This window comes from Salmo trutta, chromosome 12, assembly GCF_901001165.1.
Source record: "Salmo trutta chromosome 12, fSalTru1.1, whole genome shotgun sequence".
NCBI classification, from domain to species: Eukaryota; Metazoa; Chordata; class Actinopteri; order Salmoniformes; family Salmonidae; genus Salmo; species Salmo trutta.
The window spans coordinates 33,675,179-33,689,448 of record NC_042968.1 but is presented as its reverse complement, the minus strand read 5'-3'; the positions used below and the strand labels follow the sequence as shown (position 1 = coordinate 33,689,448).

The 14,270-nt window shown below is 43.0% G+C and overlaps 2 protein-coding genes across 2 annotated transcripts; both read left to right on the top strand.

Moving 5' to 3' along the window:
• Positions 1-5,721: 5,721 nt before the first annotated feature.
• Positions 5,722-9,171, top strand: LOC115203391 (guanosine-3',5'-bis(diphosphate) 3'-pyrophosphohydrolase MESH1). Its single transcript, XM_029768054.1, has 4 exons — positions 5,722-5,927; positions 6,591-6,646; positions 6,858-7,098; positions 8,094-9,171. Exons 1-4 carry the CDS (start codon positions 5,816-5,818, stop codon positions 8,222-8,224), a joined length of 540 nt encoding a protein of 179 aa, XP_029623914.1. The 5' UTR covers positions 5,722-5,815; the 3' UTR covers positions 8,225-9,171.
• Positions 9,172-9,651: 480 nt separating this feature from the next.
• LOC115204766 (snaclec stejaggregin-B subunit beta-1-like) lies at positions 9,652-13,728 on the top strand. The gene is made up of 3 exons (XM_029770472.1): positions 9,652-9,679; positions 12,989-13,146; positions 13,492-13,728. Exons 1-3 carry the CDS (start codon positions 9,652-9,654, stop codon positions 13,726-13,728), a joined length of 423 nt encoding a protein of 140 aa, XP_029626332.1.
• The last annotated feature ends 542 nt before the right edge of the window (positions 13,729-14,270 follow it).

The window sequence follows — 14,270 nt, the reverse complement described above, 5'->3', positions numbered from 1 at the left end:
TTGTTAACACAGTGTCCAAAGAAGGGCCAGAAGTATACAGAATGGTGTCGGCTGCGTAGAGGTGGATCAGAGATTCACCAGCAGCAAGAGCGACATCATTTATGTATACAGAGAAAAGAGTTGGCCCAAGAATTGAACCCTGTGGTACCCCCATAGAGACTGCCAGAGGTCCAGACAGTAGGCCCTCCGATTTGACACACTGAACTCTGTCAGAGAAGTAGTTGGTGAACCAGGCGACGCAATCGTTTGAGAAACCAAGGCTACTGAGTCTGCCGATGAGGATGTGGTGATTAACAGAGTCAAGTATTAAAGATGTAGTTTAACTCAGACTGGTGTGTTTGTAACTCTCCTCATTTGGTAATGCAGAAATTAGCCACCACATTATAGATTAATATTAACTTAACTCAGTGATGTACTGGGCCATACGCACTACCCTCTGTAGCATCTTATGGTGAAATGCCGAGCAGTTGCCATACCAGTCGGTGATGCAACCGGTCCGGATGCTCTCGATGGTGCAGCTGTAGAACTTTTTGAGGATCTGGGGACCCATGCCAAATCTTTTCAGTCTCCTGAGGGAAAAAAGGTTTTGTCGTGCCCTCTTCACGACTGTCTTGGTGTGTTTGGAACATGATAGATCGTTGGTGATGTGGACACCAAGGAACTTGAAACTCTCGACCCGCTCCACTATAGCCCCGTTAATGTTAATAGGGGCCTGTTCGGCCTGCCTTTTCCTGTAGTCTACGATCAGCTCCTTTGTCTTGATCACATTGAGGGAGAGGTTACCTTCACTTCCTTGGGCACAGGGACTATGGTGGTCTGCTTGAAACATGTAGGTATTACAGACTCAGTAAGGGAGAGGTTGAAAATGTCAGTGAAGACACTTGCCAGTTGGTCTGCGCATGCTTTGAATACACGTCCTGGTAATCCATCTGGCTCCGCGGCTTTGTGAATGTTGACCTGTTTAAAGGTCTTGCTCACATCGGCTACCAAGAGCGTTATCACACAGTCATCCAGAACAGCTGGTGCTCTCATGCATGCTTCAGTGTTGCTTGCCTCGAAGTGAGCATAAAAGGCATTTAGCTCGTCTGGTAGGCTTGCGTCACTGGGAAGATCGAGTCTAGGTTTCCCTTTGTAGTCTGTAATAGTTTTCAAGCCCTGCCACATCCGACAAGCGTCAGAGCCAGTGTAGTGGGATTCAATCTTAATCCTGTATTGACACTTTGCTTGTTTGATGGTTTGTCTGAAGGCATAGCGGAATTTCTTATAGGCATCCGGATTAGTGTCCCGGTCCTTGAAAGTAGCAACTCTAGACTTTAGCTTGATGCGGATGTTGCCTGTAATCCATGGCTTCTGGTTGGGATATGTGGCTTGCGAAAGTATTCACCCCTTTGGCATTTTTCCTATTTTGTTGCCTTACAACCTGGAATTTTGGGGGGTTCGTGTCATTTGATTTACACAACATACCTACCACTTTGAAGATGCAAAATATTTTTTATTGTGGAACAAACAAGAAATAAGACAAAAAAACTGAAAACTTGAGCGTGCATAACTATTTACCCCTCCAAAGTCAATACTTTGTAGAGACACCTTTTGCAGCAATTACAGCTGCAAGTCTCTTGGGGTATGTCTCTATAAACTTGGCACATCTAGCCACTGGGATTTTTGCCTATTCTTCAAGGCAAAACTGCTCCAGCTCCTTCAAGTTGGATGGGTTCCGCTGGTGTACAGCAATCTTTAAGTCATTCCACAGATTCTCAATTGGATTGAGGTCTGGGCGTTGACTAGGCCATTCCAAGACATATAAATGTTTCCCCTTAAACCACTCGAGTGTTGCTTTAGCAGTATGCTTAGGGTCATTGTCCTGCTGGAGGTGAACCTCTGTGTCACGACTTCCGCCGAAATCGGTTCCTCTCCTTGTTCGGGCGGCGGTCGGCGTCGCCGGTCTTCTAGCCATCATCGATCCACTTTTAATTTTCCATTTGTTTTGTCTTGTCTTCTCACACACCTGGTCTCAATTTCCCTCATTACATGTTGTGTATTTAACCCTCTGTTCCCCCCATGTCTTTGTGCGAAATTGTTTGTTTATTGTGCAGAGAATTTTTTTAAACAAGTAATTTTATTAATTTCACTTCACCAATTTGGGCTATTTTGTTTATGTCCGTTACTTGAAATCCAAATAAAAATCAATTTAAATTGCAGGTTGTAATGCAACAAAATAAGAAAAACGCCAAGGGGGATGAATACTTTTGCAAGGCCCTGTACGTACGGTCACTGTGGGGACGACGTCGTCGATGCACTTATTGATGAAGCCGATGACTGAAGTGGTGTACTCCTCAATGCCATTGGATGAATCCCGGAACATTTTCCAGTCTGTGCTAGCAAAACAGTGTTGGAGTGTTTTGCTGGTGCAGTGCTGGGCTTTTTGATAGAACCTGTGAAAGGATATAGGTAACAGAAGGCAGGTGTAAAGTAATTTATAATATTAGAGCAACATTACTGATTGAAATGTTTGACTAACTCCTATTACTGCTACAAACTGCCATTGATGCCCATTAATTGTATGGTTCATTTTGTATTTATTTATTTCACCTTTATTTAACCAGGTAAGCTAGTTGAGAACAAGTTCTCATTTGCAACTGCGACCTGGCCAAGATATAGCAAAGCAGTTCGACACATACAACAACACAGAGTTACCCATGGAATAAACAAACATACAATCAATAATACAGTAGAAAAATCTATATACAGCATGTGCAAATGAGGTAGGATAAGAGAGGTAAGGCAATAAATAGGCCATGGTGGAGAAGTAATTACAATATTGCAATTAAACACTGGAATGGTAGAATGTACAGAAGATGAATGTGCAAGTAGAGATACTGGGGTGCAAAGGAGCAAGATAAATAAATAAATACAGTATGGGGATGAGGTAGATTTGATGGGCTATTTACATATGAGCTATGTACAGGTGCAGTGATCTGTGAGCTGCTCTAACAGCTGGTGCTTAAAGCTAGTGAGGGAGGTAAGAGACTCCAGCTTTAGTGATTTTTGCAGTTCGTTCCAGTCATTGGCAGCAGAGAACTGGAAGGAGAGGCGGCCGAAGGAAGAATTGGCTTTGGGGGTGACCAGTGAGACATACCTGCTGGAGCGCGTGCTATGGGTGGGTGCTGCTATGGTGACATTTACATTTTACATTTACGTCATTTAGCAGACGCTCTTATCCAGAGCGACTTACAAATTGGTGCATTCACCTTATGATATCCAGTGGAACAACCACTTTACAATAGTAAATCTATATCTTTTTTTTTGGGGGGGGGGGGTCAGAAGGATTGCTTTATCCTATCCCAGGAATTCCTTAAAGAGGTGGGGTTTCAGGTGTCTACGGAAGATGGTGATTGACTCCGCTGTCCTGGCGTCGTGAGGGAGCTTGTTCCACCATTGGGGTGCCAGAGCAGCGAACAGTTTTGACTGGGCTGAGCGGGAACTGTGCTTCCGCAGAGGTAGGGGGGCCAGCAGGCCAGAGGTGGATGAACGCAGTGCCCTTGTTTGAGTGTAGGGCCTGATCAGAGCCTGAAGGTACGGAGGTGCCGTTCCCCTCACAGCTCCGTAGGCAAGCACCATGGTCTTGTAGCAGATGCGAGCTTCAACTGGAAGCCAGTGGAGTGTGCGGAGGAGCGGGGTGACGTGACCAGTGACCAGTGAACTGAGATAAGGTGGGTCTTTACTTAGCAGAGACTTGTAGATGACCTGGAGCCAGTGGGTTTGGCGACGAGTATGAAGCGAGGGCCAGCCAACGAGAGCGTACAGGTTGCAGTGGTGTGGGTATATGGGGCTTTGGTGACAAAACGGATGGCACTGTGGTAGACTGCATCCAATTTGTTGAGTAGAGTATTAGAGGCTATTTTGTAAATGACATCACCGAAGTCGAGGATCGGTAGGATGGTCAGTTTTACGAGGGTATGTTTGGCAGCATGAGTGAAGGATGCTTTGTTGCGAAATAGGAAGCCGATTCTAGATTTAATTTTGGATTGGAGATGTTTAATGTAAGTCTGGAAGGAGAGTTTACAGTCTAGCCAGACACCTAGGTATTTGTAGTTGTCCACATATTCTAAGTCAGAACCGTCCAGAGTAGTGATGTTGGACGGGTGGACAGGTGCAGGCAGCGATCGGTTGAAGAGGATGCATTTTGTTTTACTTGCATTTAAGAGCAGTTGGAGGCCACGGAAGGAGTGTTGTATGGCATTGAAGCTCGTCTGGAGGTTAGTTAACACAGTGTCCAAAGAAGGGCCAGATGTATACAGAATGGTGTCGTCTGCGTAGAGGTGGATCAAAGAATCACCAGCAGCAAGAGCGACATCATTGATGTATACAGAGAAGAGAGTCGGCCCAAGAATTGAACCCTGTGGCATCCCCATAGAGACTGCCAGAGGTCCGGACAACAGGCCCTCAGATTTGACATACTGAACTCTATCTGAGAAGTAGTTGGTGAATCAGGCGAGGCAACCATTTGAGAAACCAAGGCTGTTGAGTCTGCCAATAAGAATGTTGTGATTGACAGAGTCGTTAGCCTTAGCCAGGTCGATGAATACGGCTGCACAGTAATGTCTCTTATCGATGGCTGTTATGATATCGTTTAGGACCTTGAGCGTGGCTGAGGTGCACCCATGACCAGCTCTGAAACCAGATTGCATAGCGGAGAAGGTATGGTGGGATTCGAAATGGTTGGTAATCTGTTAACTTGGCTTTCGAAGACGTTAGAAAGGCAGGGTAGGTAACCATTTGGTTATCTTTTCAAATGTAGCCAGAAAGGTCAAACAAAATACTACTAAAAACAATTTAGATGTCCTCCTTACATAGGAAAACACACATAAAAAAGATGTCTAAAATACATGTTTTTGATGCCAAAATACTGATCAAGTTGATCATTTTTGGGGGCAAACTATTACATTTTTGCAACTTCTTTCTGACAATAATCCCCCCCCCCCCCAAAAAAATACAATATTTTTAAAATCATAAGCCTATTACAACATTTTGGTATAGATTTTTCCTGATTTGGATCAATGATTGGATCTAACATGATGACTTGCCAAATAATTTTACGCAGCAGATAAAGTTCCTTCTCTCCTGACAGTCCCTTGTTCGCCAGTGCTCTACCTCTCTGATCAGGGTCGCACAGTGGAGGTGGTGGGCGGGGCAGTGGGGAAGCTTTCCCCCAGTCCAGGCCTGGTACGTACTACTTGGGGTAGCCTACCCGTTCATCCACATGTCCACAAGTCTCTGCTTCCTAGACAAATCCAGCCCCTGATCATGACATTCAAACATACCCCTGTTCATAATGGGGACTTTATGCAAAAACGTTCTTGTCTCTAATGAACACATGGACATTAGGACTAAGTATTGATTTACGCTCCATTATGAATCAAATCAAATGTATTTATAATGCTCTTCTTACATCAGCTGATATCTCAAAGTGTTGTACAGAAACCCAGCCTAAAACCCCAAACAGCAAGCAATGCAGGTGTAGAAGCACGGTGTCTAGGAAAAACTCCCTAGAAAGGAATACTGCTATAAAAAAAAACACAAAATATATAAAGGTAAGGCTCATTCGTATTTATATTGTTTCGCAAGGATGCACACATTTTATCCCAATGCATTATGTTACCCTTGCTTCTGTAGAAGCGGATGAAATGTTGCGAGACCTTGTCTGACTACGGACATTTAAAGAGAAGGCACTGACGCACAAATGACCGGTGAGATCTGCGACCGAACGTTAGTAATAATGTGCCGTTTGTAGTGTGTTAGTAACTACTTTTACAGCATGAGTTCAGAATCGGTCATTCTGTTGGAGACTGTCAACTTCGCTGCTGAAAAGCACCGCTATCAACGACGTAAAGACGCGGAACAAACACCATATATCAACCACCCAATAGGTACAGTTGTTATAAAAACAATCTTAACAGATGCTAGCTAGTTAGCGTCTATGAAAGCCTAACTAGCTACCATTAGCGCCTATTGATGATAGCTAGTATCTTCTGACCGGGGAAGTTTTGTTACGAGCCCCGACGCTTGTTCTGAACGTTAAAACGCATCTTTTGCGGTACGGTTTTGGAACATATATTTCAGATTAGCTAGACATTTTTTTAACACAAAAGGTAAAAGTACTACACACCTTTTTAGGGTAAGTGTTCCCACACGGTCTTATCTCCATGGTACAGCGCTTGTTTACTGAAGACAGGCGTTCATGTGCTAATTAGCTGTCTGCATCTGTTGTCACTGAAAGATGCTGTCAGCTGCATGTGTTAACCTGTTAAAACAGTGTACAGTAAGTGTATGTTTTGCATTTGGGAAATTATTTTTGATATAAAAGTTTGTTTCTAGAAATTTACTGTAATTGAGAATTGATTCATGTTTAGATGGCGGTTTTGGCTGCAAGGGCCAATTGGCCTCTAAACATGCAAGGTCCTTGGACAATAAGGAGTAACGTTAGCCTCTAGTCCATTATTGAGAGAGGTCCTTAGAAATAACTCTCTCACTACTCGGACTTCAGTGCATGGATATCTGCAGTTACATTTGCCGTGTTCATAATTTTGCAGGCGTGGCAAGGATCCTGAGCCATGAAGGTGGGATCACAGACATTGAAGTTTTGCAAGTAAGTGTTTTATGTATCAGACAAACTCAAAATACTTTCTTGCATACTGGTTCCTGGAGGGCAATATTTTAAAACATATTTAAATTATATTATTAAGTATAGACAAGTCAATGGGCAATGTTAAGCTCATGAAAACATTCAACATTTGTGTTACAAGTTTGTGTTAACAGGAAGGTCATGACTGATATTTGTGTTTTCCAACTGTCCTCAGGCAGCTTTGCTCCATGACACAGTGGAGGACACTGACACCAGCATAGGAGAGCTACAGGCCATCTTTGGGCAAACGGTGGCTCGAATCGTTCAGGAAGTGACAGATGACAAGGCGCTATCCAAGCAGGAGAGGAAACGGCAGCAGGTGGAGCATGCACCTCATGCCAGCCAGCAGGCCAAACTGGTCAAACTGGCTGACAAACTATACAACCTGAGGGACCTGAACCGCTGCACTCCCACAGGTGATTGATTGTAGGGTGTCCAATCAAAAAAGCATATTTAGACCCTCTGTGTAAAATATGTTAATTGTGTTGGTTATCCTATGAGAGAACCAATGGTCCAAACCCCATTTCACTAACATATAAACCCCATTTCACCATTCAAAGGTTATTGGAGTTTTTACTCTTGTAGGATGGCCAAAATGTGTGACTAAGTCAATGGAGGCCAGAGAGAAAAAGTGGTCAAAATAAGGAAAATTGCACAGCATTGTGTTAACTAGGCTAGAAGCTGTGTGGGAGTTAATTACCTGATAGGCTCACTTTTCTGTTGAACTAGTCATCTATCTTCCTGAATCCACAGGACGTAAAACAATATAGAGGTAAGATGGATATTGATTTTGAGACATGACATGTCAGCTTGTCTGCTATATGCATCTGCTGCTAAATCATGGCCGCTACTGCGGGATGGTAAATGTTGTCAGAAGTTAACTTAAATGACTAAGCAGTTGATGGACAAGGTATGACAGCAATCCATGCTTTGGTTTTGTTATCCACCATTTCAAATGCTAACTTTTTTAGCATTTTTGGCACATCCAATGCATGGGAATGGTATCTTTATTAGCATTTTCACTCATCATGTCCAAATCATAAAGTGTCTAAAAAATGATATATATATTGTGTAACTCAATGTTGTTACTGTGTGAAAATGCTAATATAGGTACCATTGACTTGCATTGGATTTGTGCCACAAATGTGAGTGACTGATTCTTAAAAAATAAATAATAGCAAGAGCAGCACCATCTAGTGGTTAGAAGCTGGTAAATCAGGATGCAGGGTGGGACATAAACCTAACAACTTCAATGACTAATTTCTCTGAACTGGGGAAACTGATCTTTATTTTCTAACTCTCTCTCTGGCTCGTTGCTTCTCTTTACTTGCTTCCTTCTCTGGTTGTCTGACTGTCCCTCTCTTTACCCCCGTCCCATATCTTATATTTAAATCTGTGTTGTGGTTGCCAGGTTGGTCGGCAGAGCGTGTTCAGGAGTACTTTGTGTGGTCAGCCCAGGTAGTGAGAGGACTGAGGGGGACCAACCGAGCACTGGAGAGACACCTAGAGGAGCTCTTCAAGCAGAGGGGGGTTGAGCTTTGACACCTCTACTTCTGACACAGGGTGGCACAACAGAGCAACTCTCGATGCACACTTTTGTAAAGAGTTCATTTGAAAAAATGTGAGCGTATTGTATTCATATTAGGAGCCTTCTCCATCGAATAAACTCTTTGCTCTCATAAGGATTTATTTTTATGGGTAATTTATTATTCATTCTACAGTAATTTGCATACATTGTCTGTAGAACTGGCAAACCATCAATGTCACCTTGAGTTTTCTCGCTGTATTGAATAAAGCAATGATATGCATAATTTTGTAAAGATGAAAGGTTATGTTGTGGAAATTCACCACCATGTCATGGAAATGACCACCAGGGACACTAAGTCAACTTTAAATGAATCATCCTTTATTATCAGCGCGCCTGAGAGGTTCCAACCAACTCAATGCACTATAGTACACATGTCAATCAGGAGCTCTGCTGGGGCAGTCCCAACTGTTGTCTTATATATGGCTATACACAGACAAGTTATACTTGCATAATTAATTCATCCTTACCGTTTTGTTTCATGTGACCGACCAATACTGGTTCATAACGTGACAGACCAATACCTCAAGGCTTCTTCTCTCTAAGCCAAGACCTTGAAACAGATCTTTTGTTCTCAAAACAAAGGTCTGGGCGTACTGCCAAATTGTAGCTACTGATAGTGAGGATTCAGTCAGTCACTTGTATGAACATAAACGGTTATTAGAAAATCACATGAATAGAACACAGAAATTAGTTCTTAGAAAAGCACAAACGTTAAACATTTCCAGCACAGTTACTTTTGTAAATCATAGTTTGCAGGATTCATCTGAATTCTGATATTTGTTGTTTTATCACCTACATTGCATCAGTTGCCTTTTGTATCATTAATACTGACAATCAAAGATGGGGTAGTGAAAATAAATGTCATGTTTGTCCCCCTCAATAAAAAATGTAAATTACACCATTTAATTTTTTAAATATTTTTTTACATTTGAGTCATTTAGCAGACCCTCTTATCCAGAGTGACTTAGTTATTGCATTTGTCTTAAGATACTGTAGCTAGGTGGGAGAACTACATATCACAGTAAGTACATTTTTCATATATAAAGTAGCTATCAGCTAGGTCAGAGCTAGTAAGGGGGGGAAAAATCTAGTGTAAATTAATGAAAGTCCTTTTTTGGGGGGGGTGGGGGGTTGCTGTAGGATTATTTAAGATGCTATTTGAAGAGGTAGGGTTTTAGATTTTTTCTGAAGATGGGCAGGGACTCTGCTGTCCTAGCTTCAGGTGGAAGCTGGTTCCACCATTGGGGTTCTAGGACAAAGTAGAGCTTGGACTGGGCTGAGCGGGAGCTGCCCTCCTGTAGGAGTGGGAGGGCCAAGAGACCAGAGGTGGCAGAACATAGTGCTTGGGTTGGGGTGTAGGGTTTGAGCATAGCCTGAAGGTATGGAGGGGCAGCTCCTCTTGCTGCTCAGTAAGCAAGTACCATGTTCTTGTAGTATGCTCAAAACAATATTTTTGGTGGCGTTATTTTGATATAAATATGCCTGCGGCCTCCTAGTCCCATGTTGTACATCTGGGTTAAAGTGTCGTTATTACAGAATACTGTTGAAAAGTGTCCCTGTTCTTATGGCTTCACCTACAAGTTAATTACAAACAAGTAACCTATGTTATCATAGGGCATTCTATTTCAGTTGTTTTATTGTAGCAAAATGTTTAACAAGTACAGCAATCTGAAGTTTTGTCCTATTTTGACAAGTTAATCATACATACAAATGGTTTATGATGAAATCATATGCTATATTCCACGTTACTATTCCACACCCACATTGAGGTCAGTGATGTAGTGTAGGGTATACGCAAGTATACGCCTTATACCCACTTATTTTTCAGTGGTCATTGCATATGCTCACTTCTTAATCCCCACTGGTACTTATCAAAGTAGTGTAGTGGAGGTTTGTGCCGTATCAATTAATAGGGCTGATGGAACAGATCAGCATAAAATGTTGAACTATTATTTCTTCACATTTTAGGCACAGCGATGTGCAAACTGCGGTAGGCCTACATGTGAATGTTTCAAAATGCAATTTGCGGGAAAACACCGTTCTAAAATCCACACCCCACATGCAAGCTTTCATGGTCAAATATGGAAATATCCATTAGAAAAAGGAGGATTTAAAGATGCAACAACTGTCATTGGTTGCTAATATGATTAGCATAATGCCTTTACGTTGAAAGAAAACCAATAGAACAGGAGAATGCATGTAAGTAAATCTTTATAAAAATAATTGCCTCCACGTTCTATGTAGAGATTTTGACTATAGACTACTTTGAAGCAAGATAAGACATGCCTCATAATATGAAGTAAAACGTCCAGGTTTCAAACAATTAAGGAACAGGAAAAATATAGCAGCTAATGATAGGTCTAACCGTATTCTGGTAGATGGAAAGGCTTTCCCAAAAACCTTCTCTATTAAATGTTAATTAGCTACAAAGTAGCCTATGCCTACCTGTCAGAAAGATACTTTTGGTCATGTAGTGTATGTGGACATCTGCTCGTTGAACATCTCATTACAAAATCTTGGGCATTAATATGGAGTTGGTCCCCACTTTGCTGCTATAACAACCTCTACTCCCCTGGGAAGGCTTTCCACTAGACTTCCATTCAGCCACAAAAGCATTAGTGAGGTCGGGCACTGATGTTGGATGATTAGGCCTTGCTCGCAGTCGGCATTCCAATTCATCCCAAAGGTGTTCGATGGTCAGGGCTCTGTGCAGGCCAGTAAAGTTCTTCCACACCGATCTCGACAGACAATTTCTGTATAGACCGCGCTTTGTGCAAGGTGGCATTGTCATGCTGAAACAGGAAAGGGCCTTTCCCCAAAATGTTCTCGACAAAGTTAAAAGCACAGAATCGTATAGAATTTCATTGTATGCTGCACCATTAAGATTTCCCTTCACTGGAACTAAGGGGCCTAGCCCAAACCATGAAAAACATCCCCATTATTCCTCCTCAACTAAACTTTACAGTTAGCACTATCCATTCGGTCAGGTAGCGTTCTCCTGGCATCTATCAAATGCAGATTCATCCGTCAGACTGTCCGATGGTGAACGCATTTCCACTGCTCCAGAGTCCAATGGCGACGAGCTTTACACCTCTCCAGCCAATGCTTGGCATTGTGCATGGTGATCTTAGGCTTGTGTGAGGCTGCCCAGCCATGGAAACACATTTCATGAACGGAAAGGGGGATACCTAGTCAGTTGTACAACTGAATGCATTCAACTGAAATGTCTCTTCCGCATTTAACCCAACCCCTCTGAATCAGAGAGGTGCGGAGGGCCTGGGGAACAGTGGGTTAACTACCTTGCTCAGGGGCAGAACTACAGATTTTTACCTTGTCAGTTCAGGGATTCCATCCAACAACCTTTTGGTAAAGCTCACGACAAACAGTTCTTGTGCTGATGTTGCTTCCAGAGGCACTTTGGAACTCGGCAGTGAGTGTTGCAACCGAGGACAGACGATTTTTATGCGTTACGCGCTTCAGCACTCGGTGGTCCTATTCTTTGAGGTTGTGTAGCCTACCACTTCGCGGCTGAGCCGTTGTTGCTCTTAGACATTTCCACTTCACAATAACAGCACTTACAGTTGACCGGGGCAGCTCTAGCAGGGCAGAAATTTGACTTGTTGGAAAGATGGCATCCTATGACGGTGCCACGTTGAGTCACTGAGCTCTTCAATAAGGCCGTTCTACTGCCAATGTTTGTCTAGGGAGATTGCATGGCTGTGTGCTTGATTTTATACACCTGTCAGCAATGGGTGTGGCTGAAATAGCCGAATCCATCTCATGCTCTACAGAAACACCTCTAACCAATCAATAGTGCTAAGTGCCTGCACACTAGAATTAAAGGGTAACTACACTCAAACCTCAAAAGTGGTCTCCTGATGTGGTTTAAGCATTGTTATGGACTTAGATAATACAATTACGTTGTTTTCTGTAAGAAATAAAGTGTGACAGAACGAAAACCTTATAGAAATGGGGAAAAATCTGAAACCTGTGAATTTGTGACTCAGTTGGCAGCCTCATTTATCTGTTTAAATAGTAGGCCTACTATTAGCCTACTTGCACAGTACAGCTTGGGTTGGTCTGACTGTGAAAGACCAATATGAACAGTACAGCTTGGGTTGGTCTGACTGTGAAAGACCAATATGAACAGTACAGCTTGGGTTGGTCTGACTGTGAAAGACCAATATGAACAGTACAGCTTGGGTTGGTCTGACTGTGAAAGACCAATATGAACAGTACAGCTTGGGTTGGTCTGACTGTGAAAGACCAATATGGGATTTATAATTTTAGGTCATTCAGAGTGTATGTCACTGTTTCTCATATAACTTTTCCACGCAGGGTGCCTTTCCTTCGCCGGATGAGCCGTTTGGCAAAATGAGAGTATACCCACTTCTCCAGGCACCACTACAGCCCTGATTGAGGTTAAACATGTAGGATCAAATATGGTCAAGAATATTGAGTTCTCTGAACTCGCTACTGATTCTCTGTTGGAGGAATTTACATGTCAACTTTGGTTAAAGTTTATTTGTGTTCTTTGGACCGTCAGATTTTCTGAAGCTCCTGGGTAGAATTTGATTAAAAGATGCAGGCGTTATTTGACTGTGGTGTTCCTTTTTAGGCAATGTGTGTACAGGGCCCTTACTATATCGTCTTACCCTGAATCCTCACATCCACTTTCAAAGTCTCTCCCCTCTGATGCTGTCCTCCAATTTGTTTAGAGAAGGTGAGGAAAGAGGATGTGACCAATCAGGAAACCTATGAGGAAGGTAAACTCGGAGAATATCACTATGTGTCTGAAGAGAAGACCTGGTCAGAGGCTCAGCAGTACTGTCATGAGCACTACACTGATCTGGCCTTCATCAGCAACCAGGAAGAAGTAGATCAGCTCCTTCCCATTTCAAGGGGTGATTGGACCTGGATTGGTTTGCACAGAGATGCTAACGACCCAACAGGATGGACATGGTCAGGAGGAGAGAACTCAGCATTTAGGTTTTGGAAGTCAGGAGAACCAAACAATGCTGGTGGCATTGAGGACTGTGTCATGGTACAGTGGGATATGAGATGGATGGATTCGCTTTGCTCCCGGACATTCTCCTTCTTATGCTACAAGGAGAAGCTGATCCTAGTTCAGGAGATGAAGACGTAGGAGGAGGCTCTGGAGTACTGCAGGGATTACTACACCGACCTCCCCAGCCTGCTCTCTGAGACTGAACATCTCCAGGTCCAGAGCAAGATAGAGGCCGCCCAGACCGACCATGTGTGGACGGGTCTGATCTTCCTGGCCAGAGAATGGCTGTGGGTGAACAGGGACCACCTGGAGTACCAGGCCTGGACCAGCAGGAAGCTGCCCCACTGCCCCGCCCAATACCTCCACTGTGGGACCCTGACCAGAGATGAAGAGCACTGGGGAACCAGGAACTGTGAGGAGAGGATGAACTTCCTCTGCTACAGAGCGTGAGCCCCAGAGGAGAGAGATATTACTGTAGTAGATATGATCATCTATGAATGCTCTCTACTTATTACTAGTTAACGCTGTGATTGATTATTCACTCTATTTACTTGTTGGTGCATATAAACCTATTGGGTTTAACCCATGGGGCGGCAGGTAGCCTAGCGATAAGAGTGTTGGGCCAGTAAGCAAAAGATTGCTGGTTCGAATAACTGAGCCGACAAGGTGAAGAATCTGTTGATGTGCACTTTAGCAAGGCACTTAACCCTAATTAGCTCCAGGGACACCGTACTACTATGGCTGACCCTGTAAAACAACACATTTCACTGCCCCTATCTGGTGTATGTGACAATAAGTCATATATTTTTTGGTGTGTGTTTTCTACAATAGTCTACTATTTTTGTACCTATAGATACTGTGGTTATGATAGTGGGTGCTTTGTGTGTACAAAGACCAGAACACTGAGCACAGGTGTCAGTTCAATGTCTAGTTTTGATAACATTTAATTGAGTTGGTAATTAACTTCTTTTTTACCATGTCATTCGATTTAG